General features: G+C 44.2%; 1 protein-coding gene across 1 annotated transcript in view; it reads right to left on the bottom strand.

Annotated features, from left to right (window-relative positions):
- Window positions 1-14,372, bottom strand: part of dnah5 (dynein, axonemal, heavy chain 5) — a 754,701-nt gene that overhangs the window by 193,167 nt on the left and 547,162 nt on the right. The window contains exons 55-56 of the mRNA XM_085988698.1: window positions 2,747-3,014; window positions 1,191-1,422 (exon numbers count right to left, since the gene is read on the bottom strand). Of these exons, the coding sequence (XP_085844824.1) occupies window positions 1,191-1,422; window positions 2,747-3,014 (500 nt within the window). The remainder of the gene's footprint in view (window positions 1-1,190; window positions 1,423-2,746; window positions 3,015-14,372) is intronic.

Raw genomic sequence — 14,372 nt, 5'->3', positions numbered from 1 at the left:
AGGCAGCATTTGACTGAGTGTAGCACCAAGGAACCCTAGTAAAATTGAAGTCAATGGAATCAGGGGAAAGATTCTCCACTGGCTGGAGTCATACCGAGCACGAAGGAAGATGGCTGTGGTTGTTGGAGGCCAATCATCTCAGCCCCAGGTCATCGCTGCAGGAGTTCCTCAGGGCAGTGTCCTAAGCCCAACCATCTTCAGTTGCTTCATCAATGACTTTCCCTCCATCATAAGGTCAGAAGTGGGGATGTTCACTGATGATTGCACAGTGTTCAGTTCCTCAGATAATGAAGCAGTCTATGCCCGCATGCGGCAAGACCTGGACAACATTCAGATTTGGGCTGATAAGTGGCAAGTAACATTCGTGCCACACAAGTGCCAGGCAATGACTATCTCCAACAAGAGAGAGTCTAACCACTGCCCCATGACATTCAATGGCATTAGCATCGCCGAATCTCCCAACATCAACATCCTGCGGGTCACCATTGACCAGAAGCTTAACTGGACTAGCCACATAAATACTGTGGGTACAAGAGCAGGTCAGAGGCTGGATATTCTGTGGCGAGTGACTCACCTCCTGACTCCCCAAAGCCTTTCCACCATCTACAAGGCACAAGTCAGGAGTGTGATGGAATACTCTCCACTTGCCTGGATGAATGCAGCATCAACAACACTCACAAAGCTCAACACCATCCAGGACCAGCAGCCCACTTGATTGGCACCCCATCCACCACCTTAAACATTCACTCCCTCCACCACTGGCGCACCATGGTTGCAGGGTGTACCATCTACAAGATGCACTGCAGCAACTCGCCAAGGCTTCTTCGATGGCACCTCCCAAATCCACGATCTCTACCACCTAGAAGGACAGGGGCAGCAAGTCACATACCATCCTGACTTGGAAATATATCACCAATCCTTCATAGTCGCTGGGTCAAAATCCTGGAACTCCCTCCCTACCAGCACTGTGGGAGTACCTTCACCTTATGGACTGCAGTGGTTCAAGGCAGTGGCTCACCACCACCTTCTCAAGGGCAATTAGGGATGGACAATAAATGCTGGCTTTGCCAGCGATACCCACATCCCATGAGCAAATTTTTAAAAAGTGTAAATGTCAGTTCAAATGAGAATATCTTATGGTAGGAGTTAATTCATTTCTGTGAAGAAGTTTTAATGCATTAAATTCCTACCTATTAGCTAACATTTGGACCTCAGAGTGCTTCTCTTTGTAGATTGCTTTATATCCCTGAATGAACGAGAGATAGGATTTTGGCGTCACATGAGTAGATCGGCGATATCTTTGGAAATAAGCCACACATTTCTCAGCCACTCCATCTTGGAAGGATCCCATGCACTGAACCACCTCTCTTTTGACCTCAGTGGTGCAGTCGATTCCATAAGAGGATAGGAAATGCTCAGATACTGTTAAAAAGCAATAAAAAAGCTCCAATTTATTAAATAATGAAATACCAAATGCAAATTGCCTTATCCTTGGATAACTCAAAGATGAAATAAGATAATGTACATTTTAAGTTATGTCAATTTTATACTGCAAAAGAGGTGCAGAATTGGTTCTTTCCACACTAGTGGAAGTAGACAGCCGTATTTTTACTGTGTCCTCATGTTGCTGTTGAGAAAGTAACATCGCTATATATATATATATAAATGCATGGCATGCCACTCACTGGCCTCTGACTGCCAGTGATTGTTTAAATGATTAAGAATACCTACCAGTGCACCAACGGACATTTGTCTGTTGACCACCACATAAGTGCCAACTTAGAAAACTTAGCAAAAGCTGACCAACAACATAAAAAAATCAGTGTCCAAAAAGGTGGTAGTTCAAGAATGGCCCATATTGTAATCTTATGACAATGAAAACAAGTAGTTGCACCCAACATTCCTTCACTTGTTTTAGAGGAGAAAGGCATAAGTATATGAACGCCTCAAGGGGAAATACAAATGTTGATGGCATAAAATTTGTGGTAGATCTTTATGGGGGACAGGGGCATCTTCCCCCAGAAAACTTGGAACATTTTTAAAAAATTAGAATTCTATTTCCTGGGGTGATGATGCACTCCAGTCACTCCAGTGCCCACCAATCGCAGAAGGCAACTTTGAGTTTTTTGTTATTTCTAAGCAGTTTTTTTACTTTATAATTGACAGATTTTTCAATCAAAAAGAGGAAAAACAAAGTGACATTTGGATATTCAACAAAGTAACCAGACCATCACTTCCCCAAAAGTAACCCTCCCAAAGTTACCATGTTTGATATCACTCATCTAGCACTGGGCCAGTGCCTAAGATGCTAAAACAACTGTATAAGAGCTGCGTTAAAACCAGCATGAAAGTACACACTGAATTAGTGATATAGCATAAGTTTGCTCTGTAATTAAGTTATATGTTATATTGCAGCAGCACATAGTGAGAAGGAAAAAAAAGCATAGAAGTGTACATTACAAGTAAACAAATGTCACTTCTTTCTGATAAAAATAAATTCCTTTAAACTCTGTTGAGACTGTAGTCAAAATTCCTGGTTCATTATTTTAAGGCAGGCATTAGCAAATTTAAAATAAATTAAGCACCTTCAGTGCTCATACCAAAAGTTCACCATCAGAAAATATCCTTTTCTGTTCCACATTACTCACTAAATAGTTTTTTTGGAATAATCTTTCTAAATTTTAACCAAATAAAATTCTGCAAAAATATTAATTTTGTAGACCTGCTGTATTGTTCCCAGACTCACCAGCAATGAGAGCGTCTTTGGGCCAACGACTGAACCAGTCCATGGTACAGCCTGAAATGAGTGCTGGAAACTTCAGCGCTCGGTTTCGGAATTTCTCTCCCACTGGTGAAAAGCAAAGCACGACATGAAGATTCTGCCGAACTCTAGTCATGAAGTAGTCGTACAGGTTTTCACCAGTTGGTGGCCTACGAGGATATTCCTTCTTCATTATGGGTATTAGGTCACGCATGACCTCATCTAATTCATCACGAGCAAACAGGTTAGAGACCTAAGAACAAAATAACAAATGTAAAGCTGATGTTAACACAGTAATAGTGACTATCAAATGGTGGACTGGGTGGTAATGTGGATGGGTATGTAATCTATTCACTGCTGGGAACAAGGTTTGCCAGTTTTATGCATAACGAGTGCGAACAGTCCTTACTGGGAGTGCTGCTGGCCATTCCTTCCCTGCCCACCCCATGAAAATGCCATCGGGGGAAGGGTTGAGGGGAACTGGAGCTTGGTTTCCTGGCCCTTTTCCCTCCTGTCTGCCCCAAGTTATCACCACTCCCAGGGACTAGATAAAACATAGGAGCAGGAGTAGGCCATACGGCCCCTCGAGCCTGCTCCGCCAGTCAATAAGATCTTGGCTGAACTTCTACATCAACTTTCTCCTCATCTCAGTCCTAAATGGCCAACCCCTTATCCTGAGACTATGACCCCTAGTTCTAGACTCTCGAGCCAGCCTCTCAGCATCTACCCTGTCAAGCCCTCTAAGAATTTTACACGTTTCAATGAGATCACCTCTCATTCTTCTAAACTCCAGAGATTATAGGCTCACTCTACTGAATCTCTCCTCATAGGGCAGCCCTCTCATCCGAGGAATCAATCAATCTAGTGAACCTTCGTTGCACCCCTCCAAGGCATGTATATCCTTCCTTAGGTAAGGAGACCAAAACTGTACACAGTACTCCAGGTGTGTCTCACCAAAGCCCTATATAATTGCAGCAAGACTTCCTTACTCTTATACTCCAACCCCCTTGCAATAAAGGCTAACATACCATTTGCCTTCCTAATGGGTTGCTGTACCTGCACGTTAACTTTCTGTGATTCATGTACAAGGACCCCCAAATCCCTCTGCATATCAACATTTATTAGTCTGTCACCTTTTAAAGAATATTCTGCTTTTCCATTCTTCTTACTAAAGTGGGTAGTCTCACACATCCCCACATTATACTCCATCTGCCACCTTCTTGCCCAATCACTTAACCTGTCTATATCCTTTTGCAGTCTCTTTTCGTCCTGCTCACAGCTTACTTTCCGTCCTAGCTTTGTATCAACAGCAAACTTGAAAACATTACACTCGGTTCCCTCATCTAAATCATTGACATTGATTGTAAATAACTGAGGACCAAGCACTGAGGTCTGGGGTGGTTTCAGGAAGCCCCCAAAATTGTTTAAAGGGATAGGGTGCCACACAGCAAGTTCCCTCAAACAATAATGAAATAAATGACCAGATAATCTATTTTGGTGATGTTGGCTAAGGGATACATATTGGCCAGGTCACACAGAAAACTCCCCTGCTGTACTTGTGAATAGTGCCATGGGATCTTTTACAGTCACCTGAGCAGACATGGAGGATAAAATATTCTGACATGCTCCACGGCCTTAAATGTATCTATACTATTCACCTCAACCACTCCCTGTGGTAGAGAGTTCCACATTCTCACCACTCGCTGGGTAAAGAAGTTTCTTCTGAATTCCCTGTTTGATTTCTTGGCGGCTATCTTATATTGATGGCCTCTAGATATACTCTTCCCCACAAGTGGAAACACTCTCTGTATCTACTCTATCAAAACCTTTCATAATTTTAAAGACTTCTATAAGGTCACCGCTCAGCCTTCTTTTTTCAAGAGAAAAGAGACCCAGCCTGTTCATCCTTTCCTGATAGATATAACCTCGCATTTTGTTATCATCCTTGTAATTCTTCTCTGCACCCTCTCTATCCTCTATATCCTTTCTATATCCTTGTAAAACTTCTCTGCACCCTCTCTATGCCTCTATATCCTTTCTATAATATGGTAACCAGAATTGTACGCAGTACTTCAAGTATGGTCTAACCAAGGTTCGATACAGGTTTAGCATAACTTCACTACTTTTCAATTTTTTCCCTCTCGAAATAAACCCTAGTGCTTGATTTGCTTTTTTTTATGGCCTTGTTAACCTGAGTCGCTACTTTTAGTGATTTGTGTACTCTGAGATCCCTTTGCTCCTCTATCTCACCAGACTCACACTCGCCAAGTAATAAGTGACCTCCCTATTCTTTCTATCAAAATGTAATACCTCACATTTATCTGTGTTGAAATTCATTTGCCAATTATATTCCCATTCTGCAGGTTTATTAATGTCTTCCTGTAATTTGTTGCAGTCCTCCTCAGTATTGACTATCTCCCCCAATTTGGTGTAATTCACAAATTTAGAAATTGTGTTTTTGATTCCAAAGTCTAAATCGTTAATATAAATTGAGAACAACAGTGGTCCCAGCACTGATCCTTGTGGAACACCACTACTCACGTTCTGCCACTATGAATAGCTCGCTACTTGTCCTCTGACTCCACATTCTCTGACCTCATTCATTTGTCTATTATGTGGTACCTTATGAAAACCTTTTGAAAATCTAGACCAATTACATCAACTACATCACCCTTCTCTACGCTCTCTGTTAACTCTTCAAAAAGTTCAATGAGGTTGGTCAGGCAAGATTTTCCCTGTTGAAATCCATGCTGACTATTCATTATTATATTTTTGGTTTCTAGATATTCTTCTATTTTCTCCTTTAGTAGGGATTTCATTATTTTTCCTACCACCGATGTTAAGCTGACTGGTCCATAGTTCCTTGGACATGTTCTATCTCCCTTCTTAAATAAAAGTATTACGTTAGCTACCCGCCAGTCCTCTGGCACTACATATTTTTCTGACGAATTATTAAATATGTGTAGTAATGCCTCTGCTATCTCTTCCCTAGATTCTTTTAAAATGCGAGGATATAATCCATCCAGACCAGGGGTTGTATCCTTTTTGAGTGTGATTAGTTTATTTAATATATCTCCTCTTTTCATTTTAAATGCAGTTATCTCATCACTAATCTCATCTTCTGATGTCATGTCCACCTGTTCTAACTCCCTGGTAAATACAGAAGCAAAGTAATTATTTAATATTTCTGCCATCTCTCTATGGCTGCCAGTAGTGTTATCCTGTCCATCCCTTAGTGGCCCTATTCCCATCCCAACCTTCCTTTATTTATTGATGAGCCTGTAAAATAGTTTACTATTTTGTTTTATGTTCCTTGATAATTTAATTTCATAGTTCGTCTTTGCCTTCCTAATTGTTTTGACTTCTCTCCTAATTTCTTCGTATTCTCCATTATCATGCTCACCCCTGCTGTCCATGTACTTGATGTATGCCTCTTTCCTACCATGGGTATCGGCGGGAGGCGCGAGCGGGAAGCTTGAAAAAGCTTCAGAGACCCAGGTAAGGCCTCAGACCGCGGGTGTCGGCGGGAGGCGCGAGCGGGAAGCTTGAAAAAGCTTCAGAGACCCAGGTAAGGCCTCAGACCGCGGGTGTCGGCGGGAGGCGCGAGCAGGAAGCTTAAAAAGGCTTCAGAGACCCAGGTAAGGCCTCAGACCGCGGGTGTCGGCAGGAGGCACGAGCGGGAAGCTTGAAAAAGCTTCAGAGACCCAGGTAAGGCCTCAGACCACGGGTGTCGGCGGGAGGCGCGAGCGGGAAGCTTTAAAAGGCTTCAGAGACCCAGGTAAGGCCTCAGACCGCGGGTGCCGGCAGGAGGCGCGAGCGGGAAGCTTGAAAAAGCTTCAGAGACCCAGGTATGGCCTCAGACCGCGGGTGCCGGCAGGAGGCGCGAGCGGGAAGCTTGAAAAAGCTTCAGAGACCCAGGTAAGGCCTCAGACCGCGGGGTGTCGGCGGGAGGCGCGAGCGGGAAGCTTGAAAAAGCTTCAGAGACCCAGGTAAGGCCTCAGACCGCGGGTGTCGGCGGGAGGCGCGAGCGGGAAGCTTTAAAAGGCTTCAGAGACCCAGGTAAGGCCTCAGACTGCGGGTGCCGGCAGGAGGCGCAAGCGGGAAGCTTGAAAAAGCTTCAGAGACCCAGGTGTGGCCTCAGACCGCGGGTGTCGGCGGGAGGCACGAGCGGGAAGCTTAAAAAGGCTTCAGAGACCCAGGTAAGGCCTCAGACCGTGGGTGTCGGCGGGGGGCGCGAGCGGGAAGCTTTAAAAGGCTTCAGAGACCCAGGTAAGGCCTCAGACCGCGGGTGTTGGCGGGAGGCGCGAGCGGGAAGCTTTAAAAAGGCTTCAGAGACCCAGGTAAGGCCTCAGACCGCGGGTGCCGGCAGGAGGCGCGAGCGGGAAGCTTGAAAAAGCTTCAGAGACCCAGGTATGGCCTCAGACCGCGGGTGTCGGCGGGAGGCGCGAGCGGGAAGCTTAAAAAGGCTTCAGAGACCCAGGTAAGGCCTCAGACCGTGGGTGTCGGCGGGAGGCGCGAGCGGGAAGCTTTAAAAAGGCTTCAGAGACCCAGGTAAGGCTTCAGACCGCGGGTGTCGGCGGGAGGCGCAAGCGGGAAGCTTGAAAAAGCTTCAGAGACCCAGGTAAGGCCTCAGACCGTGGGTGTCGGTGGGAGGCGCGAGCGGGAAGCTTAAAAAGGCTTCAGAGACCCAGGTAAGGCCTCAGACCGCGGGTGTTGGTGGGAGGCGCGAGCGGGAAGCTTTAAAAAGCTTCAGAGACCCAGGTAAGGCGTACCAATCTCCAGTCTCGGACCTCCGAGGGAAGGAGAGAGGTAAAAAGTAATCCAAGTGTGACGTCACTAGAAAGTGGGTAAGTGATTGGTTGGTGAGTATTTCTCTCTTTTGAAGCTTAAACTCTGTGGTTTATAGTTTCTAAGGTGCGATATTCATCATCTAGAATCGGGGCAGAGGGTATTTAAGAATAATATTAATAAATTTAATTAATTACATAGAATGGGAGATCAGGTGATGTGTTGTTGCTGCAATATGTGGGAGCTGGTGGACACCATTGATGCTCACAGTGATCACATTTGCAGTAAGTGTTGGCTGCTCGAGGAATTCCGGCTCCGTGTTGAAGAGCTGGAGTCCGAGCTTCAAACACTGAGACACATCAGGGAGGGGGAGAGTTACCTGGACTCTGTGTATCACGAGGTAGTCACACCAATTAGATTAATTAATTCAGATGTAGTCTGTGGCCAGGGTCAGGATGGTGTGACTAGAAGTGAGGCAGGTACGGGGATCCAGGAGGTAGTGTTGGAGGAGCCGCAGCCCTTGCTCTTGTCCAACAGGTTTGAGGCTCTTACTCCCTGTGAGGATGGGAACGGGGACTGCGGGGAGGATGAGCAACCCGGCCACAGCACCGTGGAGCGGGGGGCCATTCAAGTGGGGGGAGATAAAAGAAATGTTGTAGTGGTAGGGGATAGTATCGTTAGGGGGATAGATAGAGCTCTTTGCAGCCGAGAGCGAGAGTCCCGAAGGCTGTGTTGCCTGCCAGGGTTAAGGACATCTCCTCTGGGCTGGAGAGAAACTTGGAGTGGGAGGGGGAAGATCCAGTTGTCGTGGTCCATGTTGGTACCAATGACATAGATAGGACAAGGAAGGAGGTTCTGCTGAGGGAGTTTGAGCAGCTAGGGGCCAAATTAAAAAGCAGAACCACAAGGGTAATAATCTCTGGATTACTACCTGAGCCACATGCAAATTTGGCTAGGGTAAATAAAATTAGAGAGTTAAATGCGTGGCTCAAAGCCTGGTGTGGGAGAAATGGGTTTTGCTTCCTGGGACACTGGCAACAGCACTGGGACAGGAGAGAGCTGTTCCGTTGGGACGGACTTCACTTGGCCAGTGCTGGGACTAGAGTCCTGGCGAATCGAATAACTAGGGTTGTAGAGAGGGCTTTAAACTAATTAGTGGGGGGGAGGTTTTAAGAGAGCGAAAAATAAAAATGACAGCGGAGAAGGCAATAGAGCAAGGTAGCAGTGGGGGAATTAAAAACCAGAGCATGTCAGGAAGGGACAGAATGTATAATGATAAAGGTAAAGTAGTAAAAGGGCTAAAAGCAGGAATAAATTGTCAGAAAATATATTTGAAAGTTCTTTATCTGAATGCACGCAGCATTTGTAACAAAATTGACGAGTTGACGGTACAAATAACTACACATGGGTATGATCTGGTGGCCATTACGGAAACATGGCTGCAAGATAATCATGACTGGGAACTAAACATACAAGGGTATTTGACAATTAGAAAGGGCAGACAGGAAGGAAAGGGAGGTGGGGTTGCTATGTTAATCAAGGATGGAATCACTGCAATAGTGAGAAATGATATTGGGTCAAAGGATCAGCATAGTGAAATAGTTTGGGTGGAGATAAGGAATAATAAGGGGAAAAAGTCACTAGTGGGCGTAGTCTATAGGCCTCCTAACAGTTGCAACTCTGTTGGTTGGAGTATAAATCAGGAAATAGTTGGGGCTTGTAATAAGGGAACAGCTATAATCATGGGGGATTTTAACTTTCATATTGACTGGACTAATCAAATTGGGCATGGCAGCCTTGAGGAAGAGTTCATAGAGTGTATTAGGGATGGGTTCCTTGAGCAGTATGTAACTGAACCAACCAGGGGACAGGCAATCTTAGATCTGGTCCTGTGTAATGAAACAGGATTAATAAAAAATGTCCTAGTAAAGGATCCCCTTGGAATGAGTGACCATAATATGGTTGAATTCCAAATTCAGTTTGAGGGTGAGAGAGTTGGATCTCAAACCAGCATACTGAGCTTAAATAAAGGAGACTATGAAGGTATGTGAGTAGAATTGACTAAAGTGGACTGGGAAAACAGATTAAAGTGTAAGACGGTACAAGAGCAGTGGTCTACATTCAAGGAGATATTTCACATCTTTCAAGATAAATATATTCCACTGAGGAAAAAGGGGAGTAAAAGAAAAGACAGCCATCCGTGGCTTAGTAAAGTAATAAAGGATAGTATCCGACTGAAAACAAGGGCATATAAAGTAGCCAAATCTAGTGGGAGGATAGAAGATTGGGAAGCATTCAAAAGCCAGCAAACAATAACTAAAAGATTAATTAAGAAAGGGAAGATAGATTATGAAAGTAAACTAGCAAAAAATATAAAAACAGATAGCAAGAGTATCTACAGCTATATAAAAAGAAAAAGGGTGGCTAAAGTGAACGTTGGTCCCTTAGAGGATGGGACCGGGAAACTAGTGGTGGGGAACATGGAGATGGCAAAGACGCTGAACAAATATTTTGTATCAGTCTTTACAGTAGAGGACACTAAAAATATCCCAACACTGGACAAACACGGGGCAATGGGGGGCAGGAGCTAAAGACGATTAAAATCACTAAGGAGATGGTACTCAGTAAAATAATGGGACTTAAGGCAGATAAATCCCCCGGACCTGATGGCCTACATCCTAGGGTCTTGAGAGAAGTGGCGGTAGGGATTGTGGATGCATTGGTGATTATTTTCCAGAACTCCCTGGACTCAGGAAAGGTCCCGGCAGATTGGAAAACTGCTAATGTAACACCCTTATTTAAGAAGGGAAGTAGACAAAAAGCTGGAAACTATGGACCAGTTAGCCTAACATCTGTGGTTGGCAAAATGTTGGAGTCCATTATTAAGGAAACAGTAACAGAGCATTTGGATAAACATAATTTAATAGGACAGAGTCAGCATGGTTTTATGAAGGGGAAGTCATGTTTGACAAATTTGCTCGAATTCTTTGAGGATTTGACAAGGTTCCACACAAAAGATTACTGATCAAGAGAAGAAATCACGGGATTGGGGGTAATATACTGGCATGGGTGGAAGATTGGCTATCTAACAGAAAACAAAGAGTTGGGATAAATGGTTCATTCTCGGGCTGACAATCAGTAACTAGTGGTGTTCCGCAGGGGTCAGTGCTGGGACCCCAACTCTTTACAATCTATATTAATGATTTGGAGGAAGGGACCGAGTGCAACATATCCAAGTTTGCCGACGATACAAAGATGGGAGGGAAAGCAATGAGTGAGGATAACATAAAAAACCTGCAAAAGGACATAGACAGGCTAAGTGAGTGGGCAGAGATTTGGCAGATGCAATATAATGTTGGAAAGTGTGAGGTTATGCACTTTGGCAGAAAAAATCAAAGAGCAAGTTATTATCTAAATGGAGAGAAACTGCAAAGTGCTACAGTACAAAGGGATCTGGGGGTCCTGGTGCATGAAACACAAAAAGTTAGTATGCAGGTGCAGCAGGTGATCAGGAAGGCCAATGGAATCTTGGCTTTTATTGCAAGGGGGATGGAGTATAAAAACAGGGAAGTCTTGCTGCAGTTATACAGGGTATTGGTGAGGCCACACCTGGAATACTGCATGCAGTTTTGGTTTCCATATTTAAGAAAAGATATACTTGCTCTCGAGGCAGTTCAGAGAAGGTTCACTCGGTTGATTCCAGAGATGATGGGGTTGACGTATGAGGAAAGCTTGAGTAGGCTGGGACTCTACTCATTGGAGTTCAGAAGAATGAGAGGCGATCTTATCAAAACATATAAGATTGTGAGGGGGCTTGATCGGGTGGATGCGGGGAGGATGTTTCCACTGATGGGTGAGACTAGAACTAGGGGGCATAATCTAAGAATAAGGGGCTGCCCTTTCAAAACTGAGATGAGGAAAAACTTCTTCACTCAGAGGGTAGTAAATCTATGGAATTTGCTACCCCAGAGAGCTGTGGAAGCTGCAACATTAAATAAATTTAAAATGGAGATAGACAGTTTCCTAGCAGATAAGGGAATTAGGGGTTACGGGGAGAGGGCAGGGAAGTGGACGTGAGTCTAGATTCAGATCAGCCATGATCCTATTGAATGGCGGAGCAGGCCGAGGGGCCATATGGCCTACTCCTCCTCCTACTTCTTATGTTCTTATGTACCCTCAATTTTTTCATTACCAACTAGAGATCAGGCCATCTTAGACTGGGTATTATGTAATGAGAAAGGATTCATTAGCAATCTTGTTGTACGAGGCCCCTTGGGGATATGATAGAATTCTTCATTAAAATGGAGAGTGGAGTAGTTGACTCAGAGACTAGGATCCTGAATTTAAATAAAGGAAACTATGATGGTATGAGGTGTGATTTGGCTAGGGTGGATTGGGGAACGTTACTTAAAGGGTTGACAGTGGATAGGCAATGGCAAACATTGAAAGATCGCATGGATGAACTACAGAATTTGTTCATCCCTGTCTGGCATAAAATTAAAACAAAAAAGGTGGCTCAACTGTGGCTAACAAGGGAAATTAGGCATAGCATAAGATCCAAGGAGAGGACATATAAATTGGCCAGAAAAAGCAGCAAACCTGAGGATTGGGAGCAGTTTAGGATTCAGTAAAGGAGGACAAAGGGATTAATTAAGAGGGGGAAAATAGTGTATGGGAGTAAGCTTGCAGGGAACATAAAAACTGACTATAAAAGCTTCTATAGATATGTGAAGAGAAAAAGATTGGTGAAGTCAAGCATAGGTCCCTTGCAGTCAGAATCAGGGGAATTTATAATGGGGAACAAAGAAATGGCTGACCAATTAAATACATACTTTAGTTCTGTCTTCACAAAGGAGGACACAAATAACCTCCCAGAGATGTCGGGGAACATAGGGTCTAACGAGAGGGAGGAACTGAATGAAATCAGTATTTGTAGGGAAATGGTGTTAGGGAAATTGACAGGATTGAAGGCCGATAAATCCCCAGGGCCTGATAATCTACATCCTAGGGTACTTAAGGAAGTGGCCCGAGAAATAGTAGATGCATCGCTGGTCATCTTCCAAAATTCTAGAGACTCTGGAACATGGATTGGAGGGTAGCTAATGTAACCCCACTATTTAAAAAAGGTGGTAGAGAGAAAACAGGGAATTATAAGCCTTACATCGGTAGTGGGGAAAATGCTAGAGTCTATTATAAAAGATGTAATAGCAGAGCACTTGGAAAACAGTGACAGGATCGGACAAAGTCCACATGGATTTACAAAAGGTAAATCATGCTTGACTAATCTACTGAAATTTCTTGAGGGTGTAACTGGTAGAATAGATAAGGGAGAACCAGTGAATGTGGTGTATTTGGACTTTGAGAAGGCTTTCGATAAGGTCCCGCATAAGAGATTAGCATGCAAAGTTAAAGCACATGGGATTGGGGGTAAGGTACTGACTTGGATAGAGAACTGGTTGGCAGACAGGAAGCAAAGAGTTGGAATAAACGGGTCTTTTTCCGAGTGGCAGGCAGTGACTAGTGGGGTACCGCAGGGATCGGTGCTAAGACCCCAGCTATTCACAATATATATTAATGATTTAGACGAGGGAACTAGATGTAATATCTCCAAATTTGCAGATGACACAAAGCTGGGTGGGCGTGTGTGCTGTGAGGAGGATGCAGAGAAACTCCAGTATGATTTGGACAGGTTGGGTGATTGGGCAGATGCATGGCAGATGCAGTATAATGTGGATAAATGTGAGGTTATCCACTTTGGTGGCAAAAACAGGAAGGCAGATTATTATCTGAACGGCAATAGATTGGGAAAAGGGGAGGTGCAACGAGACCTGGGTGTCCTTGTACACCAGTCGCTGAAGGTAAGCATGCAGGTGCAGCAGGCGATTAAGAAGGCAAATGGTATGTTGGCCTTCATAGCGAGAGGATTCGAGTACAGGAACAAGGATGTCTTGCTGCAGTTGTACAGGGCCTTGGTGAGACCACATCTTGAGTATTGTGTGCAGTTTTGGTCGCCTTATCTGAGGAAGGATGTTCTTGCCATGTAGGGAGTGCAGCGAAGATTCACCAGACTGATACCTAGGATGGCAGGAATGATGTATGAAGTGAGATTGGGTCGATTAGGCTTATATTCACTAGAGTTTAGAAGAATGAGAGGGGATCTCATTGAAACTTATAAAATTCTAACAGGACTAGACAGACTAGATGCAGGAAGGATGTTCCCGATGGCGGGGGAGTCCAGAACCAGGGGTCACAGTCTAAGTATAAGGGGTAAGCAATTTAGGACTGAGATGAGGAGGAATTTCTTCACCCAGAGAGTGGTGAACCTGTGGAGTTCTCTACCACAGAAGGCAGTTGAGGCCAATTCATTAAGTATATTCAAGAAGGAGTTAGATGTATTTCTTAAGGCTAAAGGGATCAAGGGATATGGGGAGAGAGCAGGGACAAGGTACTGAATTCGGATGATCAGCCATGATCTCATTAAATGGCGGAGCAGGCTCGAGGGGCCAAATGGCCTACTCCTGCTCCTATCTTCTATGTTTCTATGTTCCTATAAATCACAGCTGATAAAGAGCTATCAACGTTCAACTAAATTTGTTGTTTCTTTAAAAGAACTTAAATTATGAAGAAAGACATTGTCTCACAGGTGTCACAAATTAGACAATAACATTTTGTCACTATAACAGGTGATAATCAGGAGCTCATTAAAGGCTGCTTCTCTTGACTCACTGTCTGGCAGGTGTTATTAATTAGTAGAACACTAACATTTTCTAACTGTGAATATGACCGTCAATCTTGGTAATTAGAGGCAGTTTGCTTCAAAATT

Source organism: Somniosus microcephalus, chromosome 5 (genome assembly GCF_052327205.1).
Source record: "Somniosus microcephalus isolate GS21.2 chromosome 5, FLI_Smic_1.0, whole genome shotgun sequence".
Taxonomy (NCBI): Eukaryota; Metazoa; Chordata; class Chondrichthyes; order Squaliformes; family Somniosidae; genus Somniosus; species Somniosus microcephalus.
This window is presented reverse-complemented; position numbering and strand designations above follow the sequence as displayed.